The sequence below is a fragment of the Bubalus kerabau genome, chromosome 14, assembly GCF_029407905.1.
Source record: "Bubalus kerabau isolate K-KA32 ecotype Philippines breed swamp buffalo chromosome 14, PCC_UOA_SB_1v2, whole genome shotgun sequence".
Classification (NCBI taxonomy): Eukaryota; Metazoa; Chordata; class Mammalia; order Artiodactyla; family Bovidae; genus Bubalus; species Bubalus kerabau.
In genome coordinates, this window is record NC_073637.1 from 66,385,045 (window position 1) to 66,407,856 (window position 22,812).

Here is a 22,812-nt window from a genome sequence, read left to right on the forward strand (position 1 = left end):
TTGCTTATACAAAAAAACTATCATGCAAAAGGAGAAAACTATTTTTTTTTCCTTGAAGACTAAATACCCATCACAGTAGATTTTCATTTATGAACTTAGGAAAGAATAGTTTAAAAAAATTGGGGGGTGGGCGCTTCCCTGGTGGCTCAGTGGTAAAGAATCTGCCCGCCCAATGCACAAGACGTGGATTGGATCCCTGGTCTGGGAAGATCCCATGTGCCAAGGAGCAACCAAGCCCATGTGCCACAAGTACTGAGCCGATGTTCTAAAGCCTGGGAGCCACAACTACTGAAGCCCGCATGCCCTACAGCCCCTGCTCCACAACAAGAGAAGCCACTGCAAGCTGAAGCCTGTGCACCTCAACTAGAGAAAAGCCCGCCCAGCAGTGAAGACCCAGCACAGCCGTAAATAAATAAACATTTTAAGGAAAAATGGCAGTTTGAAACCATTTCCCCACAACACTTTAAATATTCTTTAATTATTAAATATTAGATAAAATAATAATGGGTATGGTAATAATGAATGTGATAGTCTTCTTTCATCTGCTCTTCTGAAGAACAAGAAAATGCTCCAGAAAAAGAGAACTGACCAAAGACTGCAGGAATAAATGGCAGCACACTGAGAGACCTGAAGTTTTATTGTAAGAAACACCTTTACTTTGACCCAAGTAACAAGCCAGCTCTCAATACAAAGAGTTCTTCGTTTTCCCTTTTGCACTAAGGGAATAAATATGATCATGCTTAAAGGAGGAGGAGACAAAGGAGGCAGAAGTAATTTAAAATGTTTGGGGGAAATGTGCGAGTGACAATTCAAATAGAAATGCAGGCTTGGTTGATTTAATACAGTGCTGGTTCTGTTATTGCTTATATAAACAACACATAAGGGAAACCAGCCTTTAAAAATCTAGTAATAGAATTTTTGGCAATTTCTGCTCTTAATTAGTAGGCAATACTTCCATATGAGAAAAAAATAGGTTCCTCTTATAGCTCTAAATAACCACAGTTTATTTAATAATCATTTCATATTATAGACTTAAATGTTGTGTTTCATCTTAGAGGCCTGTCACCCACAAGTAATGTAAAATGGGATTTATATGTATCTTAGCAGAAAATAAGGGTGATGTAATTATCACCGTTAATGATTTTCACTTTTAAAAATGAACTATAAAGAAATGACATTTCTATCAAACTTAAGAGGACTGCTTCATAGCGCAAAGAAGTAGAATTTAACTCAAAACTTTAACAAGTCATTAAGAGAAAATGTATAATATAAATTAAAATGCATCTTAACAAGTTCCAAATATACTTATTATTAAATATAAAGATGTTAGTTCTGGTACATAAGAAAATATTTACAACTAATAAAAAGCAGATTGTAGAATATACGTGTTCTGTGTATAAAAATAAGTAAAATATTTTACAGTCCAGACCAAGGGATCTTTTCTAAGCCAGGTTTTATCCATGCAGCTCTATTACAATACCATCTCACTGGCATTACCGGAACACATACATACATGGAAGAAATCTAACCATTATCTTGATTTAAAGATCATAGTGCCTTTTGAGGGCCTGTACATCTTCTAAAGTAAAATGTTTGTTTGGTGCATCTGAGAGGTCATCAAAGAGCTGCTTAATCTGCTCCTTTTGGCCTTTGCTAATTAGTGTCAACATCATCTGCAATAAGGGAAAAAATTATATCAGCTTATAAATGAACATTTTAAAGTTATAAGAACCCTAAAAGAATCTATCTCCACGAATGAGATATTTTTGCCACTTACCTTAAACCGTTCTGCTTTGCTCAGATATAAAAGATGCTGATACACCAAGGAGGGATCTTTATCAATAAGATGACTTTTCAGAGACTGAAGGAGGAGGAGGAATGTGTCCCCTTCAAGTTTGTTACTTAACAACACTGGCAAATCTTTCGGTTCAGTGATGGCTAGCAGGTGTGCGCAGGCTCCTTGATCTTTTCTTGTGCTGATGGCGTTTATAACCTGACCAAATTCGTAGGCATTGTTAGGCTTGGAGATCAGCAGTTTCTCATAGAGCTCTTGTGGCCCGTTGCTGGTGTCCCCCTTCTCAGAAGCAAGGCCATCCATGGGGACCTCCTTCGAGGTCCTCTCAGGCTCTTCCTGATGGCCTTCACTCACCTGCAGGAGGAGAAGAATTACACCGTGACCCAGACAGCAGCGCGTGCACACACCCCCAGGTTACTTTCATTAAAACAGGAAGGAACTGAAAAACACCATGGGCTGTATTTTAGTCAAGTTCTAAGTGAAAAACATATAACTTGGAATAAATCATAAAATCTACTTATTTTTTAGGAAGAGAAGTTTTAAAGTCTAAGCATCCATTCATAAAAGTATTCTTTTTTTAAGGTTTAAAATTTTTTTTGACATTGAGAATATGACCATGAAATTTTTATAATTTTCCATGAGTAAAAGCTGCTGTGCAAAAGAAGACCTATAACAACTTTATATCTCTTCTTCATGACAGATTTTATATTTACTTATTTCCTTATATTTGATAGGGACGTGAACTTACATTTTTCAGTTCTCTTAAAAACAGTTTTTTTCTTCCCTCCTTAGTGGGGGAAAAACTCCCTTGCTTCTTTCAGATATTAGCCTCCTACTCTTAGTGGAAATGTAAGATGATAGACAGGTTGATATGAGCATTCATGAATACACAGGGATCCATGAGCTGCCATTCTTCACTAAAGACTACAACACAAGGCTCTGGGTTATCTGAAATCACAAAGGCAGGTTTGGTTCTAGGGTGGTCCAGGACCCCTGATGAGGCTGATCTTGTTTACAAATACTAAGAAAGGTCTGAACTGATCAGGAACCTCTCTGGGTGTGGTGTGCAGGACGCTGAAACTGAATCAGTCCTCTAGGGTTCTTCAGGTCAATCAGGAAGCAAAGCTCAGTGGTCACAGGCTCACAGGGCAACCTGGATGGAAGCAATAAAACCACAGGCCAGGTGGCATGGAGGGAGGGGAGCACAGAAAGAAAGAATGCAGACACCCAACAGGTTCTTAAATCCAAGGTGGAAATGCAATGGCCAGTTACCACAACAAAAGAAAAATTTTGTCATTATAATCTGTTAAAATGTCTTCCTTGATTACCAAGATAAAAACACAGAATTTTAAAAATTCATAGGAATATGACCTCAAAATCCCATATGAGTATAGGATCTCCAAAAGAGTACTTTCAGAGATAATCAAATACACGTACCTCTTGAATCTCAATTTTCCTTCTCTCCTTTTCTTTGTTGAATGATGCTGTATTATCCTTAATATTAAGGATTCTGGTTACCTCTTCCAGTTCCATTTTTGCCTCAACAATACTTGGGTCTAGTAGGAGAACTTTATTGAGATCGTTTAAACTTTTCTGATAATTCTGAAAGCAGGAGGGCAGAGAAAAGAATTCTCATAAATAAAAGGAGAAGGGGCACAGATGAGCCTGAAAGGAAGACTGGTGAGATAAGCACACAGAGCATGCGCAGTAGGTTCCCATTAGTACCACAGTAATAAAGTCAGGCCTATGAGCTAAGTCTTGGGCTACGATACTATAATCCATAACACAACAGGGGCTTCCCAGATGGCTCAGTGATAAAGAATTCACCTGCCAATTCACGAGACTCAAGTTTGATCCCTGGGTCGGCAAGATGCCCTGGAGGAGGGCATGGCAACCCACTCCAGTCTTCTTGCCTGGAGAATCCCATGGACAGAGGAGCCTGGTGGGCTACAGTCCACAGGGTGGCAAAGAGTCAGACACAACTGAGCAACTGAGCACGCGCACACACATAACACCGAAGAGTGAGCACAGAATCTGGAGTCAGAAGTTAAATTCTGTATCACCACAGCTTTCACTGTCCCTGACACACAGGCATTGTCTGCTAAATGAATGAATGAAAGAAGCAACAGCCTCGTATCAGCACCTACTAGCAGCAAAAACTTGAGCTAGACCCCACATCACCTTTCTGAGCTTCAGTTTTCTCATCTTTAAAATAGGAATAACAAAAGATTCTTTATTCTAGTTTTCACAGGGCTGTGCCAAGTAATAAATGAATTAATAAAACGTGAGTGGCTTACACCTACAAAGAGCTGGACAAATCTTAGTTGTTACCATAATATCCTATTCCATAAACTGTCCAGACAGGCTAGAGTCAATATTTATTCTCCCATAAAGAGTCAGGCAATACCTTGGAGAGGTGGAAGGACATGAAAAGTGTTGTGTTTAACCAAACACTGCACAGAATATGGTGACAGAGGACACCACAAAATCAGCCCGCTGGTGAGAGGCCATATTCGAGAACTATAGACCAGACTCATGTTCTGATTAAGCCAAAAGTAATTCTGTGAGGAGGTGAAGAATCCCAATGATGTGTAACCTCTCAAGTATTCGTGACATATAATAATAGCATGCACTGGACACGAAGCACAGGTAAAATGAGTTAGTGGTTATGTGACATTCCTGGGGGACTAGCTGTAAGGACACAGCCCTTCCCACTCCACCCAGCAATAGACCAGAGCAAGAGTGATGTGCTTAAAGGGATAGCCTTAAACTGCTCTAACTTATTGTTTAAAAAAGGTGAATTATTTACGAACTATATAGTACATCGGGCTTCCCTGGTGGCTCAGAGGGTGAAGCGTCTGCCTGCAGGTTCGATCCCTGGGTCAGGAAGATCCCCTGGAGAAGGAAATGGCAACCCACTCCAGTACTCTTGCCTGGAAAATCCCATGGACAGAGAAGCCTGGTAGACAACAGTCCATGGGATCACAAAGAGTCGGACACGACTGAGCGACTTCACTTATATAGTATATCGGTACTATTGACAACCCATCTGCACACAGCAATGTGTCACCAGAGCACAGTCAGAACCTGCTGCAAGAAAACAAGTGGCCCTGTGTCTCCATCCCGGGTGTTCAGGCAGGGAGGGAACCATGCGGAAAAGCACGGGGGTGGGGCGGCAGGGCAGGCGGAAGGGGGACTAGTCTTCCTTCTCCGCATTTTATTCCCACAACCACCGGATAAATACTAACTTTTACTGTCCCCATTTAAAGACGAGGAAACCAAGGCACAGAAAGATGATCTTTGAGATGATCAAGGCAGCAATGAGCAGAAGGCGGGTGTGAGGACGGTTGTGGAGCTCAAGGGAGAGGCCTGAAAATGGAGTCTTGGAAATGGAGGGTCACCACCGAGGTGTGGATGTGACTCTTTTTCCATCCATTCCAGGAAAGCTTGTGCCTAAAGAACCAATCTGTTTGGTTAGAAGAAAACCTAAGAAAGCAAGAAATACACTTTGATAAATGATAAACAGAGGCAGGTAGTGTGAAGAGAGGGCCAGAGAGCAGGAAGGGCCGGACGGCCATGGGGTGGGGGGTGCAGAGGAGGCCGCCGGGTCAACACAGCGTCAGACCAGACGGGTCACCGGTGCTCCGTGTGCTGTGGGCTGGGACACGGTGGCGGAGCAGACAGCGGGGCCTGGGCCCTCATGGAAAGTCATGTCTTATGAGGGAAAACAATAATAAGACGAGGGAATAGACGAATAAATAAAGTAAGCGTGCGTGCACCATCATTTACGCAAGTAAGAAAAGCAAGGGTTGAGATAGATACTAACAAGGGGCAGGAGTCTCCTTTGATACTGCCTGTCAGAACAAAGGAGACTGGAAGGGAAGCAAGCCCTTGGAGTGAAGGGCAGAGCTCACACACAGAGGAAAGTGGCTCCAGCAAAAAAGGAGTACAGGAAGAGATGCTAATGACCTTGCTGCTGCTGCTGCTGCTAAGTCGCTTCAGTCGTGTCCAACTCTGTGCGACCCCAGAGACGGCAGCCCACCAGGCTCCCCCGTCCCTGGGATTCTCCAGGCAAGAACACTGGAGTGAGTTGCCATTGCCTTCTCCAATGCATGAAAGTGAAAAGTGAAAGGGAAGTCGCTCAGTCGTGTCAGACCTTAGTAGGCCTTAAAAAAAAAAGATAAATCACATATGTTTGTGACAACATTTACTATTAATAAATGGGCTTAAACTACAATAACAACAATTACTTTAGATGATGTTACTGTTTTTGATACTTTGGGCCTGCTGGCGTCCCCGGATGGCTGTCAATTTCCAAGGGCAGGCTACATGTCTCACCACCTCTATGCTCCCACAGCCCAGCACACGTGTGGCACTTGAGAGAGTAAACAAACTGTAACTAAACCCAAGATGCTCAGTTATCTTTTCTTATGAAGAACAGCTGAACAGTAAGAAAAGCCCTGGGCTTCCCTGGTGGCCCAGTGGTTAAGAATCCGCCTGCCAATGCAAGGGACATGGGTTTGATCCCTGGTCCAGGAAGATCCCACATGTCATGAGGCGACTGAGCCCATTTGCCAATTACCAGGCCCGCGTGCCCTAAAGCCTGTGCTCTGCAACAAGAGAAGCCACAGGAGTGAGAAGCCAACGCACCACAATTAGAGAGAAGCCCCCGCTTTCTGCAATTAGAGAAAGCCAGCATATAGCAATGAAGACCCAGTGCAGCCAAAAATAAAACTATATAGGAAAAAAAAGAAGGAAAACTCCATAGTTTTCAAACCTGGCACACAAGGAAAAAAAATTTTAAGCCAGCTAGAAAACAAATAAAATATTTGAGAAAGCAGAGTTTAGCTCAGAAGCACAGGCAAGGCCCTGCTCCCTGTGGGCCCGTGGGCCACCTCCTTAGCAGTCATACAGAGGAAGCCAGTCCAAGTGTGAGTTCTGATGCATTTTATAAGCAGCCTTTGAAGATACTCAAATTAAATTCACTTGGCACGTAACTCAAACCACAGGGGATATAGATAAAGCTATGAGAGATCAAACCAGAAAAACAAGCTGCCAGTCTCATACTCTACCGGGGTAGGATTACTAAAAGTTGGGATTCTCTTTCTGCATCATAATGTAATTTCCAGAATTCATTCCAAGTAAGTACAAAATTCCAGTCTTTCAAACAGTGAGGCAGCCAGTATGGGATAAACCTGCTCTAAGAGTTTGGAATATTGATATAGAAGCTCATGAGTCACACAGATCATGACTGCCTCATGGACCCAATCCATTAAGTTCAAAAACAATTGAGTAAACTTTCAAGAAGCCTCTTTTAATTCATGGTGCCACACACCCCCTAGGAAATCTTTACGTGAGGTTTACAAATGAGTATGTTGTTAACAAAAAAAGAGGAGTTTGGGGGGTGGGCGTGGTGGTGGTGGTCAGGGGGCCTGGGCACTGGGGATAGGGCAAACACACTGGGAATCCAGGGCTGCTGCGGAGCCGCTGGGCCAGCGAATGGGGCAGTCACATCCTGGAGGGTAACACGGCCCACTTTCATCAGGGCGGAAGCTCCTACACTTGGGACACTTCTGGACCTTGCCCTCTGCACCTCTTCAATTGGCTGTTCATCTGTATCCTTTATAACAAAAGGAAGGGCCGGGGAGGGGAGGGAGGGCAGCAGCATGGCTGAGGGGTCGTGACGGGTCATCCTGCCTCAGTACAGGGGTCACTCCACTGCAACCTGAGGGGATCTAGGCTCTAGAAAAGCCTGAATGCTCAGAGCACACAAGCACACATCCTCATCTGATACAGGACACAAAAAACATGACCACCCTCTTTCAACAAAACCTAGCTTTTATGGAGTTAAAAGAATTCTCTCAAACTCAGTAAGGTCAACACTCTGCCCTCAAACCTCTCCCTCCTGCTGTACACCCTCCCTCATCACACTGCACCACACACATCACAGCCACCCGAGACAGAACACGGGACATGGCCCCAGTATTTATCCGAGGGAAGCAGAAACTCTAATTCAAAAAGACATTCCCATGCTCACTGCAGCATTATTCACAACACTGGTGTATCTACACAATGGAATACTATTCAGCCATTAAAAAGGGAAGTCTTACCATTTGTGACAACATGATGGACTTTGAAGGCATCATGCTAAATAAAATTGGTCATATAGAGAAAGACAATTATCATATGATCTCTTATATGTGGAGTCCAAAAAAAGAAAAAAATGAAAAAATGAAGTCGCTCAGTTGTGTCCGACTCTTTGCAACCCCATGGGCTTGTAGCCTGCAGGCTTCTCCGTTCATGGGATTTTCCAGGCAAGAGTACTGGAGTGGGTTGCCATTTCCTTCTCCAGGGGATCTTCCTGACCCAGGTATCGAACCCAGGTCTCAGGGACCAAACCCTGGTCTTCCACCTTGCAGACAGATGCTTTACCCTCTGAGCCAGTCCCCAGACCTGGCTTAAAAAAAAAAAAAAGTAAACCCAACACTGAAAAACAACCTGAACTCACAGAAACAGAGAACAAAACTAGTGGTTTCCAGAGGAAAGGTGGGGGTTGGGGAGTAGAGGATGGGCAGAATGGTCAAAGATGTTCAGAAGGTATGAAATTTCAGTTACGAAATAAGCCATGGAGATGTAATGTACAGCATGATGACAAGAGGCAATAATAGCATATTGTACATTTGAGAGTCTCTGAGAGAATAAATCTTGAAAGTTCTCATCACAAGAAAAAAATGTGTTAACTGTATGGTGAACTTGGAGAAGGAAATGGCAGCCCGCTCCAGCGTTCTTGCCTGGAGAATCCCATGGATGGAGGAGCCTGGCAGGCTGCACTCCATGGGGTCACTAAGAGTCAGGCACGACTAAGCTACTTTACTTTCACTTTTCACTTTCATGCATTGGAGAAGGAAACGGCAACCCACTCCAGTGTTCTTGCCTGGAGAATCCTAGGGACGGGGGAGCCTGGTGGGCTGCCGTCTATGGGGTCGGACAGGACTGAAGCGACTTAGCAGCAGCAGCAGCTGTATGGTGAACTAAACATACTGTGATCATCTGATCATTTCACAATACATACAAATATCAAATCACTATGCTGTACATCTGATACTAATATAAAATGTCAATTATATCTCGATTAAAAAAAAACTTTAAAGAAGAAAGAAAAGTCAATGACCTGTACACTTACAATGTGTGAACTTCATTGTATTAAACTTTAATCAGATTCCCTAAAAATACCATTGCAGGAAATGCCATTTCCCAGAATGTTCTGAGTTTTCCTTGTGTTGTTATTTTCTACAAATGAGAATGGTCACTTCGGTTTTCCACACAGAAGCAGCAGCATCAAGAAAAGTGTAATTATATAAACTTTATTTGAAAAGAATGGCGTGGTTTTCTTGGAGAAGAATGCTGTCCTATGGCCTCATAGGGACCACTTGCCAGTTTAAGGCTCAAATCACATGAACCTCCCAGCCTCTGCCGCGTCTCTGCCAGCGTCCATGGGTGAACAACCTCTTCTGTTCGGTTCCTTCCTCCCTGCCCCGCCACAGACAACCCCAGCCCTCTGCCCGAGGAATCCAGCAGCATTGCCAGTGGCCTTCAGTAACTCAGCCAACATTCCTGTCCCTTAAAGTGGACCTATTCTAACGAACGACACTCCTTAGAAAATCAGGAAGTAAATCATCATTCTTGAACTGGAAGGAATCTTAGACATCTGCGGCATCTTCCTAGATTTCAGGATTGGTGAGTACGGAACCAGGCTTAAACCCCAGGATACTGCCACACCCATTCCTCAAGCCCACAATTTATGTTCATCAAAAGCACGTGATTTGTTCAGAGATGACCCTGACATATGAAAACGAAGGTTTCCTCACCTTGAGCCCTTTGTGAGCAAGGGCTCGTCTATAGCAAGCTTTCACATTCCCGTGATCCATCTGAAGGGCCTGGTCACAGTCCTGCTTTGCCTCTTCAAATTGGCCCAGCTTCAAGTAACAGAGGGCTCTGGTGTAATGAAATGCAACTCAGCATTATCAAAGGTAAAAACAACATATCCATAAATTGGGGCAGCTAATAGAAATCAGAAAATAACTAAATAAGTCTGTTTCTATACCACAGCTGCTGCAATTGAAACCTAACATTTTTTTCTCCAGCGATGGCATTTTCTGGCAATACTTGGAATCAGGGACCCTGGGGATACCACTGCAATCAAAACAGTCCAGGCCCTCAAGGAGGCTGCAGTCCAGGGGAAGAGACAGTCTATCAAAAGAAGCAAATGCAATGAAATCTGTAAAGGATGCTCTGGGAACACAGAGCTGAGAATCTCTTCAGACTTGGTGAAGCTTAAGTGAAAAGATAGTCAGGGAAGACTTCCCAGAAGAAGGGACATTCAAGTGAAGCCCGGAGTAGTGCGCAGCGAGTATTATCCAATGGGAAGGCGCTGGGCTGAGACTTAAGATGGAGGGAGGGCGCAAAGCCGCGCAGAGTTCAACAGTGAGGGAGAACGTGGCGCTCCTGGCGCTACGGCGGGAGTGTAGGAGAGGTTTGGGGAAGGGGAGGCCAGACAGGAAGGGCCTGGCAGGAGGCTGAGCTTTATCCAGCACTTAATGGAGTCTGGTGATGGGTTTTTAAGGTTTTCCCAGGTGGTGCTAGTGGTAAAGAACCCACCTGCCAATGCAGGAGACGTGAGAGACACAGGTTCGATCCCTGGGTCAGGAAGATCCCCTGCAGGAGAGCATGGCCACCCACTCCAGTATTCTTGCCCGGAGAATCCCATGGACAGAGGAGCCTGGCGGGCTACAGTCCATGCAGTCTGAAGCGACTTAGTACGCAGGATGGGTTTTTAAACAGAGGCGGACCCATTCACTGTGTTTGGGGAAGGTCACTCTAGCTGCCAAGTGGAGAATCAGAGGGGACGAAGCTGTGCAGGCGGACACCGGGAGGGTGTGGCAGACGGTGAGGGGGAGTTGGTGACAGCCAGAGCGGGACTGATGGGGAGGGGGACAGAAAGGAGTTTAGAAGTCCTAGAAGAGTTTAGAAGTCAGGATACCTGTGCTGCATGGACTGACGAGGGAGGCGTGGGTCAGGGGTGAGAACCCATCATGAGCACAGAAGGCAGGGTGGCGGCGCTCAGGTCCAGGACTCAGAGACAGAGATCAGTCAGTTCAGTCGCTCAGTCGTGTCCGACTCTTTGTGACCCCATGTACTGCAGCTCGCCAGGCCTCCCTGTCCATCACCAACTCCCAGAGCTTGCTCAAACTCATGTCCACAGAGATGTGGAGCTCAGAACTGGAAGGTGGTAAATGGAGCTGGGGAGAATATGAAATGGGCCAGAGGATATTCGAGCGAAAAAGAGATCTACACCTTTAGAAACCCAAGAACAGCAGGGAAAGAAAAGCCTAAAAAAAAAAAAAAAAGAAAAACCTTAGAGAGGGAGCAGAGGAGTGCCAGGCACCCGAGCAGTCTGCAGGAGAGGGGAGGCAGTCTCTGGGGAAAATTAAGAGGCCACTGACGCCCAAGACCACAAAGGCCGAACAGGAGACGGGCAGAAAAATACCTGCTTGTTTAGTACGAGAACTTTTCACAAAAGAAGGTCGCCAAAAAGAGGAAAACATGGCCAAAACAAAACAGTGACAACTTAAGTTTAAAACATTTTCTGAAACAGCTACAAAACCCCACGCCGAGTCACTATTCTTTAGAAACCATACCTTATTCGTCCTTGTCACTGAAGACTCTCTACTACCTAAAAAATCCCCAATTACTGTATTCCAGGTAACTACCTTTTTCACCATAACGTGAGCAGCGTTCTGGAACACTCGGCTCATCCCGACTACACTCAAGAAGACACGGACCCTGCCCTCAGTACTTCAAGAGGAAAGGGGCACTGGAGACACTAGCGTGCAAGACAGCTGATTCCGGGTCCCACTCTGGAGGTTGAGGCCTCACACCAGAGAGGGAGGGGGGCAGGGAGGCCTCACACCAGGGAGGGAGGGGCAGGTAGACCTCACAAGGGAGGGGGGGAGGAACAGGGAGGCCTCACACCGGGGCGGGCGGGTGGGGGGGGTGGTGGGGGCAGGGAGGCCTCACACCAGGGAGGGAGGGGCAGCACCAGCCAAGCCAGCCATGGCTGAGCAGGAACCCTAACACAGCCCGTTGTCAGCCCTCCCAGCAACAAGACACCAAGACACCTCAGGCTTTCAATCTCTCCTATGGCCTTACTTCTTAAAAAAAAAAAAAAACAAAACTCACTTAGAACAATTTACTGTATATACCAAATTCTCAGAGTCATGGGAAAAAAATTTGGCAATTAATCAGTCTATAATTTTTTCATCAAAAATATCAACATAAGAAATAGAGCAAGTGGCAGAGAACTTGCCTGTTTGTATAAATGGCACATTCCTTGTTGTTAATCTTCAAGCATTCACTGTATTTACTAAGGGCATCTTTATAGTTTTTGTCTTTTACACATTGATTTCCTTCTTCTTTAAGGGTTTTAAATACTTTTTCATCTATGGGACACACAAAAAAAGTGGAATTATTCATACAAGCACCTCTACAAAACTTTAAGTATACTGTAAACTAAGTGACCACAAACCATACAGAGCTAAAGTCTAAATGGAACAAAATGTTGTATACAAATTAAAAAGATAAACTGGCTACAAGTAAAATTTTGATTACACAATGACGACAGTTTTTTCAAATTAGAAAATAAAATACAAGCGATTGTATCATTTTATCCATATTGGTATGCCTTCTCTCTGCTGGAGACGGTAACTATGTCGTGAAAAATGAATGAACAAACCCATTAAAGCCTTAATTCGACTTCTTCCAACAGTCCAAGTTTCCTTGGAAAAACCACACCTCCTCCCCTCTCTGCTCCTGTGGTTTCAGCAAAGCAAACCCCACCCCAGCCCTACCTTTTGGGGTAATCTGTGCTTTACTATGGAGAAGGAAATGGCAACCCTCTCCAGTGTTCTTGCCTGGAGAATCCCAGGGACGGGGGAGCCTGGTGGGCTGCCGTCTATGGGGTCGCACAGAGTCGGACACGACTGAAGCGACTTAGCAGCAGCAGCAGCAGTGCTTTACTAACCAGCACATTATACTCCCTTGGCCACAGTCAGCTAATTGGTCAGGGAAGGACCTATGAGAGCCAATAAGTGACAATAAGATTTTTGTGGCAGCTTCTGCTAAGGTAATTCTTGCTTTTCCCTGTGGAACATGAGGATAAAAGGCTATTTTGTCATTGTACAATACAAGGGGAGAATCTGTCTGAGAATGGGGTCAACAGAGCAAGAGAGATGCCAAGACAGAGAGCTCAAGAATAACCTCTGAGCCCTGAATCTAGCCGCCTGGGCAGCTATCCTACCTGTGGACTTTTCCACAAGGGGGGAGCCAATGAACAACCTTTTCTGCTTAAGACATTCATTGTTGGGTTTTCTGTTACTGGCAATCAGAGAGTCCTAACTATTACTGTTGCCTATTATCTTGCCGTGAGCATGACCCTCCACTCAGGATCCATTCCCTTCTTCCTAAGGGTACCTCGATATTCACGCAGCTCTTACTCCTCTCCTACTCAGCCCACGTGTCCAGGGGAAACTGACCCCACCAATCAGAACTTGGGTCTAAGTCAATCAGGGCATTTTTTCATCACTGAGGGAGTGGCTCAGGAAAGAGCATATGACTCATTAGAATAAATACCAAGACAGTTTAGCCTACAGAACAACAGGCTAAAAAAAGCTAGATCTTTAGGGCAATGTATTTCCTCATCCTTAAATTAATACCACCAAAAGCAGTGGTGTCTCTCTCTCTCTTTGGACACTGATCTGTGCAGTCATTAAGTCTAAAACTGTTACAGTTCTGTATTTCTGGCCATACCCTGAGCCCTGACAAATCATGCCTGATTTTGGAGCCTGCCCAGGCCCTTTCAGTTACTTTGAGCCAAAACTATCTCCTTACAGTTATAAGTCAACAGATTTTCTGTGACTTGCAACCAAGGTTGTCTACCATACATAAAATATTAAAATTTAAACTTTTAAATCTATGTATTAACTTTATAGAGTATCTAGATATAAAATGAAAATCCATAACTTAAATTTTAAAATATATCTTTAAATTCTGTGATCTAAAGATCCTGATAGATGCACTGAATTTATAGTATAAACTCAGAATATAAATGATAACCTTATTTGTCCCTCTGCACAAATGGCAAGAATATTAATTTTTCATCCCTTATTTCAAATCACAGAATATTTCTGCCTAATGTTTCATGTTTCAAAAAATCTCACACTATGCAGCCAAATGACACTCGCCATAAATCTTGGTGTCTATATAAGCTCTAAAACAGATTATTACAGAGGATTTTTTCCCTCTAATTTGCTGAAAATTTTTCCTCAAGCTTTTCTTCCCACACTGTTTTTAGGAATGTGGAATCCAGTCTCACTAATAAATATGAACAGAAAGAACTGATTATTCTTGTGCTCATGACTTGCTAGCACATATCTACAGCATGGTTAGTTTTTGCACGTTATTAAAAATGAAGAGCTACACTTTACTGACCAAATACTTTGTGCCAGTCCCCACTGATTACAGACTCTAGAAACTAGAGATCTCCACAGCTTCCCCAGGACTGCTGCCCATTTAAAAGCCTTGGCAGAAGTTCCCTGCCTCTTCTTTCTAGGCAAAGAAAAGGGTGAGGGTCTAACACCAGCCTTCGGGACATGCCAGTTCAGGAATCTCAGGGGCTTTGCAAGATGAAGCCCAACAAAGACACACATGGGTCCCTAAGCAGGCAGTAGAAACGGAGCCTCAGCTGGCTTTCAGGCAGAAGGCCAGTGTGAAGTCACACTGACTACACACTCTACACAAAGTGCTGAGGTGGGCACTGTGGGGATGCAGTTGTGGACCTGAATGACTACGATGTAAGGGAGAAGGAGGTCCTGCTAAGATACATGTTATAAGGCTTTATTCTTTCAAAAACATCAATTTCATTACACTAGCCTTGCCACCACATTCATGGTATGATGAGAACCACATGGCTACTTAATTCTTTTTCTTATTATTAATAATACTGCTGACTCAAACTTTATTAGGAGCTTCCCTGGTGGCTCAGTGGTAAAGATTTCACCTGCAATGCAGGAGATACAGGTTCAATGCTCAGATCAGGAAGATCCCCTGGAGGAAGAAGTGGCAAGCCACTCCAGTATTCTTACCTGGGAAATCCCATGGACAGAGGAGCCGGAGCTATAGTCCATGGGGTTGCAAAGAGTCGGACACAACTGAGCGATTAAACAATAACAACCTTTATGAAGAGGTTCAGTCAGTTCAGTTCAGTTCAGTCACTCAGTCATGTCCAACTCTTTGTGACCCCATGGACTGCAGCACGCCAGGCCTCCCTGTCCATCACCAACTTCCGGAGCTGACTCAAACTCATGACCATTGAGTTGGTGATGCCATCCAACCATCTCATCCTCCATTGTCCCCTTCTCCTCCCACCTTCAATCTTTCCCAGCATCAGGGTCTTTTCCAAGGAGTCACTTCTTTGCATCAGGTGGCCAAAGTATTGGAGTTTCAGCTTCAACATCAGTCCTTCCAATGAACATTCAGGACTGATTTCCTTTAGAATGGACTGGTTGGATCTCCTTGCAGTCCAAGGGACTCTCAAGAGTCTTCTCTAACACCACAGTTCAAAAGCATCAATTCTTCAGTGCTCAGCTTTCTTTATAGTCCAACTCTATGAAGAGGTTACTGTGCGCTTACACAGGCAGCACGTTGTACTGAGTATGCTATATGCATATCTCCACTTATTCCTGAGCATAACTCTGTGAGACAGTTACTCACATCTCCCCTTTTCATATACATGAAGACACTGGAGGTGGGCAGCAACTCCTTAAGACTCTGCAGTTAGACAGAGGGAGAGCAGGGTCTTGAACTTAAACCCAGGTCTGAAGCCTGATATCACGCACTTATCCTCCCGCTGTACTGAGAAAATAATACACACAGCTCACAATAACCCTCAGAAGAAATGAGTGCAGGCTTCCCCTACCTGGCATGCCTGGCTGGGGATGGCAACAGGAATCTCCCACTTGGTCTGGGGGCGTCTCTGCCGCAGGCCGCCAAGCCCGCACTTGTGCGGAGGTGGGCACAGCAGGAATGGGCGGCAGCTTCTCCCGCCAGTTTGGGCCATCCAGAGCGATCAAAATCTTTGTTATCCTAAAAAGAAAATCAGTTTTCTCTGTTGATCATGCAGTTTGCTTTTTTATATTGCTGAAGGGCACATTAAGGTAAAACTTACAAATGCTACACAGTTCACGGGGTCACAGAGAGTTGGACACGACTTGGCGACTGAACAACAACATGCATTTGTATACTTCCCTGTAGAAAACACAGCAACTTGAGCTATATGCTGTCCACATAAACTGTCTTTGAAAGGACTTTTAAAAGTTGCTCCAAACTATGTAACTTTAGATCTTTTTTGTATCAAAAAAATGAAGACATTTCTAATTGGTTTAAGAAATTTTTAAATGTATATGCAATAAAATTTTAATTTTTTAAAAAAGTAAAGTATAAAACTAAAATTTAGGAAGCCTAGAAGAAATGTGCCCCACATAACATTTCATATAATTGCTAAAGTGATTATTACTCTTGAGACTTAACAGAAGTACTTTAGAATGTCTATGCCCAAACTGTATACTAAAAATAGGCATACAGGACTGGCTGCTGAAACTGATGAGGGCGTGTACATGTGTGTGCTTAGTTGCTCAGTCATGTCTGACTCTTTGCAACGCCACGGACTGTAGCCCACCAGGCTCCTCTGTCCATGAGATTTCCCAGGCAAGAGTGGGTTGCCATTCCCTTCTCCAGGGGATCTTCCCAATCCAGGAATCGAATCTGTGTCTCCTGCACTGGCAGGATTCTTTACCACTCAGCCACTTGGGAAGCCCAAAACTGATGAGGAGTGGCTGTCAAATGGAATAGTGCTTCTTCTTGAAACATTAACATATGGTTGATACTCTTACCTTGCATTTTTTCATCTCTAAAACGATCCACTCATTGTGTTTTCATATGCATAAAGATGAAAGAATTTGATAATGGAGTCTACTACAAGGACCCTTGTATTAATGACATTTGCTAATGGCTATAAATAATATTCAGATTACCACCCCTGATTATCACTTTCGCATTTTAAACACACAAAGTATCATACTTAGATTTTAAAACAAAACTAAATTATGTCTGGGATAAATCTGGTTTTAAAAAAAGGTGCTCCCCAAGACTGAGAAAGTCACTGGTAATTAGTAGAATGCATTCAAATTAGTTAACTCAGTAGTACTTTTTATGTGAAAAAAATATATTTATATACAGCCAAATATAATACATACATTCTCCCTACAGTTTCATAAACTTAAATTTCAACAGTGATCTTTGGTTATGATAGCCACATCTCATATTTTAGTGCAAAAAAAAATTTTTTTTAAATAACGCATAACCACCCACCATAGCAGAAGAAAAAGACGCTTTAGAAAAAAGAATTTTCAAGCAAAACTTGTATTACCAGCAGAAAGGAAGGAAGAAGCAGCTTAAAAGAGATGATGTGTTGCCAGGGAGTAAATAAGTATATGCAGGGAAATGTAACATATGAGATTCCTGGAGAGGAAAAGAGGAATATGGTTAATGGAAGAAACAAATAAGCATAGATGTTTAAATTTTTTTTTTTCCAAAAAAAAGCTGCTTAGATGGAAAAGCAAGCATAAATATAGGGTTCATGAAAAGGAATAGTGAAATTTTTTAATGACTATTTTACAGAAAATATATATGCCAAAACCAGACAAAGCCTCACCTTCTCATAAAATGATACATAAGCAATTACCATTCCATTAAAAAAAATGAATGAGTCTTAAAAGTCAATCTGTGTAAAAGCACCTTCTTGAGTACATCTAAAAATTACAATACAATTCTCAAAAAACTGAACAGAATTACCGTATGATCCAGCAATTCCATGCCTAGGAATACCCCAAAAGGAACTGAAAACAGGTATGCAAACAAAACCTCGCACATGATGTTCACAGCAGCACTATTCACCATAGCCAAAAGGTGGGAACAGCCGAAACGTCCTTCAGCAGATTAACGGGTGGGACACATCCATACCGTGGAATATTACTCAGTCACAAAAAGAAATGACATCGTCACACATGCCACACCGTGGACCAACCTTGAAAACATAAGCTATGTGAGTCAGGCACAAAAGCTACACACGGCATGTTTCTATTTATATGAACTCTCCAGAATAAGTAAATCCACAGAGACAGAAGGCAAATCGGGGCGTAATGGGGCCCCTTCAGGGGGTGAAGTATTTCGGAACTATTACAGGCGGCAGCTGTCCAATACTGTGAGTGTACGAAAGGCCACTAAATTGTACACTTAAAAATAGTCAATTCAGTTGTTATGTGAATTTTACTTCAATTTTTTTTAAGTGTAAAAAATGTAGAAGGTTCAGAAATATGAGTGATCCCAGTCTCTCAGACATAAATTTCTCCCTTCAGACCCATTCAGTCTATCACTATGAACCCGAGTTCCTAACACACCTCTTCACAGGCCCCTGGTCTCTGGCAGACACTTCAGGTGTCTGCCCACTTTTTTTCACAAGAACTTATAACCCTGGGAGAAGACACTACTTTCCCAACCATCTCGGAGACTCCCAGGCAGAGGATGGGCGAATTAACAGCAGAAACCCACAGCACAGGGTCTGCTGGAGAATGCATTCACTCCACACAGTTTTACTGAGGATGCCTGCTGTACAAGGTACCGCAGCAGCACAGCTGGATAAAACACAACCCTGACTTCCCAGAACTCTTAGTGGAATGAATCTAAAAGAACTTTATGGAAAGAGATAATACGGAAAGAAGGCACAGCTTGGAGGGAGAGGAGCCTGAGGGGCACGTGTGCCAGGGGAGATGGGTGGATCAGGGGACGTCCTCTCCTAAAGGTAAGAAGGGACTTAGCCGGACAAAAGCGGGGAAGAAGAGCCTTCAGGAGCCCATGTGGAGGCAGCAAGTGATGTGCAACCAGGCGGCTGTGCAGCAGCAGAAAAGGCTTGGAGGGCTCCCAGGGACACCCCTGATTTTACAGGATGGAGACCATGCCCTGAATGCCCATGGTTCCATCGGATTCCGCTCTAGATCCAATAACCAGTATCTTTTCTTTTCTTCCCAACAGGTGGGTCCCTAGCGACCACGGAGAAGAGGCACCAGAGAAAAGCTGCCCACTCAACATGCAGATCTTTCCAACAGTTTTCTCCAAAGTGCAGTAGGACCAGGTGGGGAGGTAAGGCAGGACTGTAAGACACAAGTTCTCATCTTCTTCAGCTTTGTTCAAGGTCCCCTCCGTGGTCAATCAATGCCCTTCACTGACCACCTCCAGTGCTCGTTCCCTGAAGCTGCAGCCCACAGACCAGGACAGCCTGACCCCTCTGTGATCCCCCCACTCATCAACTAACATTCCTGCTTGGGGATAACGCATCTTATGTTAAGTTCTTCCCCCCCAGCTACATTCTACTTTGCTTAACAACAGAGACTATGTCATTTTCCCCCTTCCTCTCTTTCTGCGGGGTGAGTGGGACATTGTACACTAGATCAACACAAGGCACAGTGTGACGCACAAAAATCCTTGAAAGAGATTACACTCTGGACAGATGGAATTAGAAAATATCATACATAACTGGAAATGTTAGCCAAGTAGTAACTTTCCAAAGTTCACGAAAGCAGTTTATGACATCTGGACGCTCTTACTTTCCCATTCTCACCTAGGGAGTGAATAGGTCATAACATAAATTGGATCCAAATTCTGTGCTATTTCACCATCCTGTGCTGTGCTTAGTCGCTCAGTCGTGTCTGACTCTTTGTGACCCCATGAACTGTAGCCGGCCAGGCTCCTCCGTCCATAGGGATTCTCCAGGCAAGAATACTGGAGTGGATGGCCATGCCCTCCTCCAGGGGATCTTCCCCACCCAGGGATCAAACCCAGGTCTCCCACTTTGCAGGCAGGCTCTTCACTGACTGAGCCACAAGGGAAGCCATCACCATCCTAGGTGAGTGTCTGTCTAAAGGGCACAGAACACAAACATCTAGCAGGCTCATGAAACATCCACCCTCCTGAGAAGAAAATAAAATATGTTCCCACTGACAGATGTGGTGCCAGTGAACACCTGCAGATCCTGCAGAAGAAGACTCAAATGGCAGGCAGGCTTCGCTGCATTTTTGGATCTCGTCCTGTAATCAGTACTGACGTATGACATCACTGAAAACACCCTTCTAGCCCCACAGATATTAACAAATACTAAAATCAAATTCTGTACATCTTGAGTTGCACAGAAGAGCCATACCCTGTGCTGTTTTTAAAATTAATATATAATATTCACTGAACAGTAATAAGTGGACCAGGAAACAAATATAAAGGTGTCAGAGGACAACTCAAAACATATCACAGGACAGTTAGAAAGTTAGAGTGAGAACCATTTGGTTTGGAAGGGGTGAAAAAAGGCACGCATCCATGTAATGCCAATAAGGAAGAACATGTCCACACCTTGACCTGGTTCTGAAAGGAGGGGAAGAAACGAAATCTCATTCCATTAGAAAACAACTCGCCCTCGGGCAGCGGCCTCGATTAGGTTACCTGTTAATACTGTCATTTGCTATCTGGATTCCACAGTCTATTTGCAACACTGTTTTATAATCCACGTAAGCTTTCTGATACTGCTCTACAGTTTCATAGGCCATTGCTCGTCGAAGAAGAGGCTTGATAGAGAATGGATGAAGTTCCAGGGCCCTAAAGGAGACAGAAATATTACATGTCATTTGTTATGAAGATCACTCCTTAACTTATACTAACCTGACATATCTGTTAGGACTGAACTCTCACATACATGCATATCTGATATTTCACCTTGAGGACCTGGCAACATACCAGAAAGGCAAACCCGGAGCAATCAATCTGTGGTTACTTCCTTTCTTTTAAACCAGTCCCCTTTGGCACTTGCTCTTCCCCAAGTGAGACTGAGCTCCCAGGCAGCAGGCACTGCCTACCCCTCCAAGCCCCCCTCCCAGGGTCGCCCCCCACCCCATGGGCTAACAGAGCCCGCATGGCACCAGCTCAGAGTAGGCTTTGTACCAGGTTCTTGTTACTGACAGATCCAAGGGAAAATTTTATTTGCACCTATGTACTTACTAAGGCACTTAGCACAGGACCACAAAAACCTACAATACCTTTTGAATATCAGACTTCTAAAGCTTAACACAGTTGATTATGATTTACTTGCTGCCGGTCAAAAATAGATGGGATGAAATCGAGGAAGTTAGTATACAATGATTTCTGTAAGTCATGAATTTTCTAGTGTACTTTCTATTCTGTGAAGTACTTCCAGGATCACTAGAGATGTATTTCAAGGTTATGTTCCTTGGTTTTGTTTGAAATAACTGCTTAAGGCTACGTCACTAACTTAATGCACTTCACTATACTCTGAAATAAAGCATACAATCAAAAGATGGTATTTGAGTGAAAACTATTGTACTCTTAGTTTTAACAAAATCAGTTGAAACTGTAAAAGAGTATTATGGGTCGATACCAACATTTATTAATATTCCACGCAGAGATCCCATGAAGAGCCTACTTCTCTGATCCACTAACATGAATCTGCGCCAGACTGTCCACAGTGGGGATAAAGGTTTGCTGGTGATTCTTTACGCACAAGCAGTTTCCATGTATCAGACATTTGACCTGCTTCAGGAAAAGCATGATTTCTTCCCCAGTAGATCTGTTTATCCCTGTCTACACTGATCTGGAAGGAGGAAGCCCTGACAACACCTGCAGGTGTGAGTCACTGCAGATGACAGCTAATGTCACAACAGGCCTGGAAGGTAAATATTCATATGTTCAGGTCACAGATGAGGGAGCAATCTGCCCACATGCCTGATCTTCTGAACTTAAGCCACGGGAGACCAAGGGCATTGCTGGTCTTGATCATTACTATATCCCAGCACCTAGATCACAGAGGGCCACCGGAGGCGCTCAGCAAAGCCCTCCCAAGTGAACCTTCAGGACCCACACTCTTGCCACCACAAGCACAGAGAAAAGCACCACAGATTAAGAAAGCGCAGCCACCTGCCACCCAGAGCCCTTGGTAATTCTTCTCATTGTACGGATACTTAACCGCACGTGTGGGAGTGCTCCTGAGCTGTATACCACTCACTCTGTTCCAGAAATGTCATTAAACCTAATTAGCATCATTTCTTTGAAAAAGAATCATTTTTGCTCTGCCTAGGTACTAGGATTGGGGATGATTTTAACAATTTCTTTTGCATTGTACTGGATTTAAAATTCTTTTTTTCCATAATAGGTATGTGTTACTCTTGTAACCAGTAAAAGTTTTTTTAAAAATAAAAGTCTATTAAAAACACTCAAACACTAGAAAACAGGTTTTTGGGTATCAGGATCTATCACCTGTACCCCTGTCTTAAATCTACCTTAGTTTAATGCTTAGGAGATAGTAACTACATGAACACTCATTATAAATATAGGTCACAGACACAAGACAACCCCCATTTTACCAAAGACTTCCAATGCCCAAGGAGCTATTTATCCACAAGATGGACCTGAGATAGGCGTGGAATCTAAAACTGAATGAGATGATGCATTTAATTTATAGCACTTCCCAGCTGAGTAAATGCAAATTTTTCTTTTTAACCACAATCCTGAAAATGAATGTGAGCTTATGAATGGGAATTCCACTAAAGGAAAAAAAGAAAAGTACATCTATTCATAAACACACAGAGAACTTTTAAATCAGGGTTTACAAGAGCTTAACTATTCAAGTTAACACAGTTAAGAATCTAAAAGAGCCTTCTAATTTCAAGTCCATCAGAAAGAAGCAAAGATGAGCAGAAACAGAATTACGAGACAGCATTCATTTGAGTCTGTCGAAATACTCTCCATGAAAAGTCCAGGAAAGAGTTTTGATGTATTTAGATAACTCAAAA

At 43.5% G+C, this 22,812-nt stretch overlaps 1 protein-coding gene across 1 annotated transcript in view; it reads right to left on the bottom strand.

The window, feature by feature from the left end:
* Positions 1 to 618: 618 nt before the first annotated feature.
* The window catches only part of SPAG1 (sperm associated antigen 1), an 84,344-nt gene continuing 62,150 nt past the window's right edge, over positions 619 to 22,812 (bottom strand). Inside the window, exons 13-19 of the mRNA XM_055546523.1 lie at positions 20,453 to 20,605; positions 15,828 to 15,994; positions 12,162 to 12,294; positions 9,664 to 9,790; positions 3,233 to 3,397; positions 1,778 to 2,149; positions 619 to 1,673 (exon numbers count right to left, since the gene is read on the bottom strand). Coding sequence (XP_055402498.1) covers positions 1,542 to 1,673; positions 1,778 to 2,149; positions 3,233 to 3,397; positions 9,664 to 9,790; positions 12,162 to 12,294; positions 15,828 to 15,994; positions 20,453 to 20,605 — 1,249 coding nt within the window. The 3' untranslated portion in view covers positions 619 to 1,541. The remainder of the gene's footprint in view (positions 1,674 to 1,777; positions 2,150 to 3,232; positions 3,398 to 9,663; positions 9,791 to 12,161; positions 12,295 to 15,827; positions 15,995 to 20,452; positions 20,606 to 22,812) is intronic.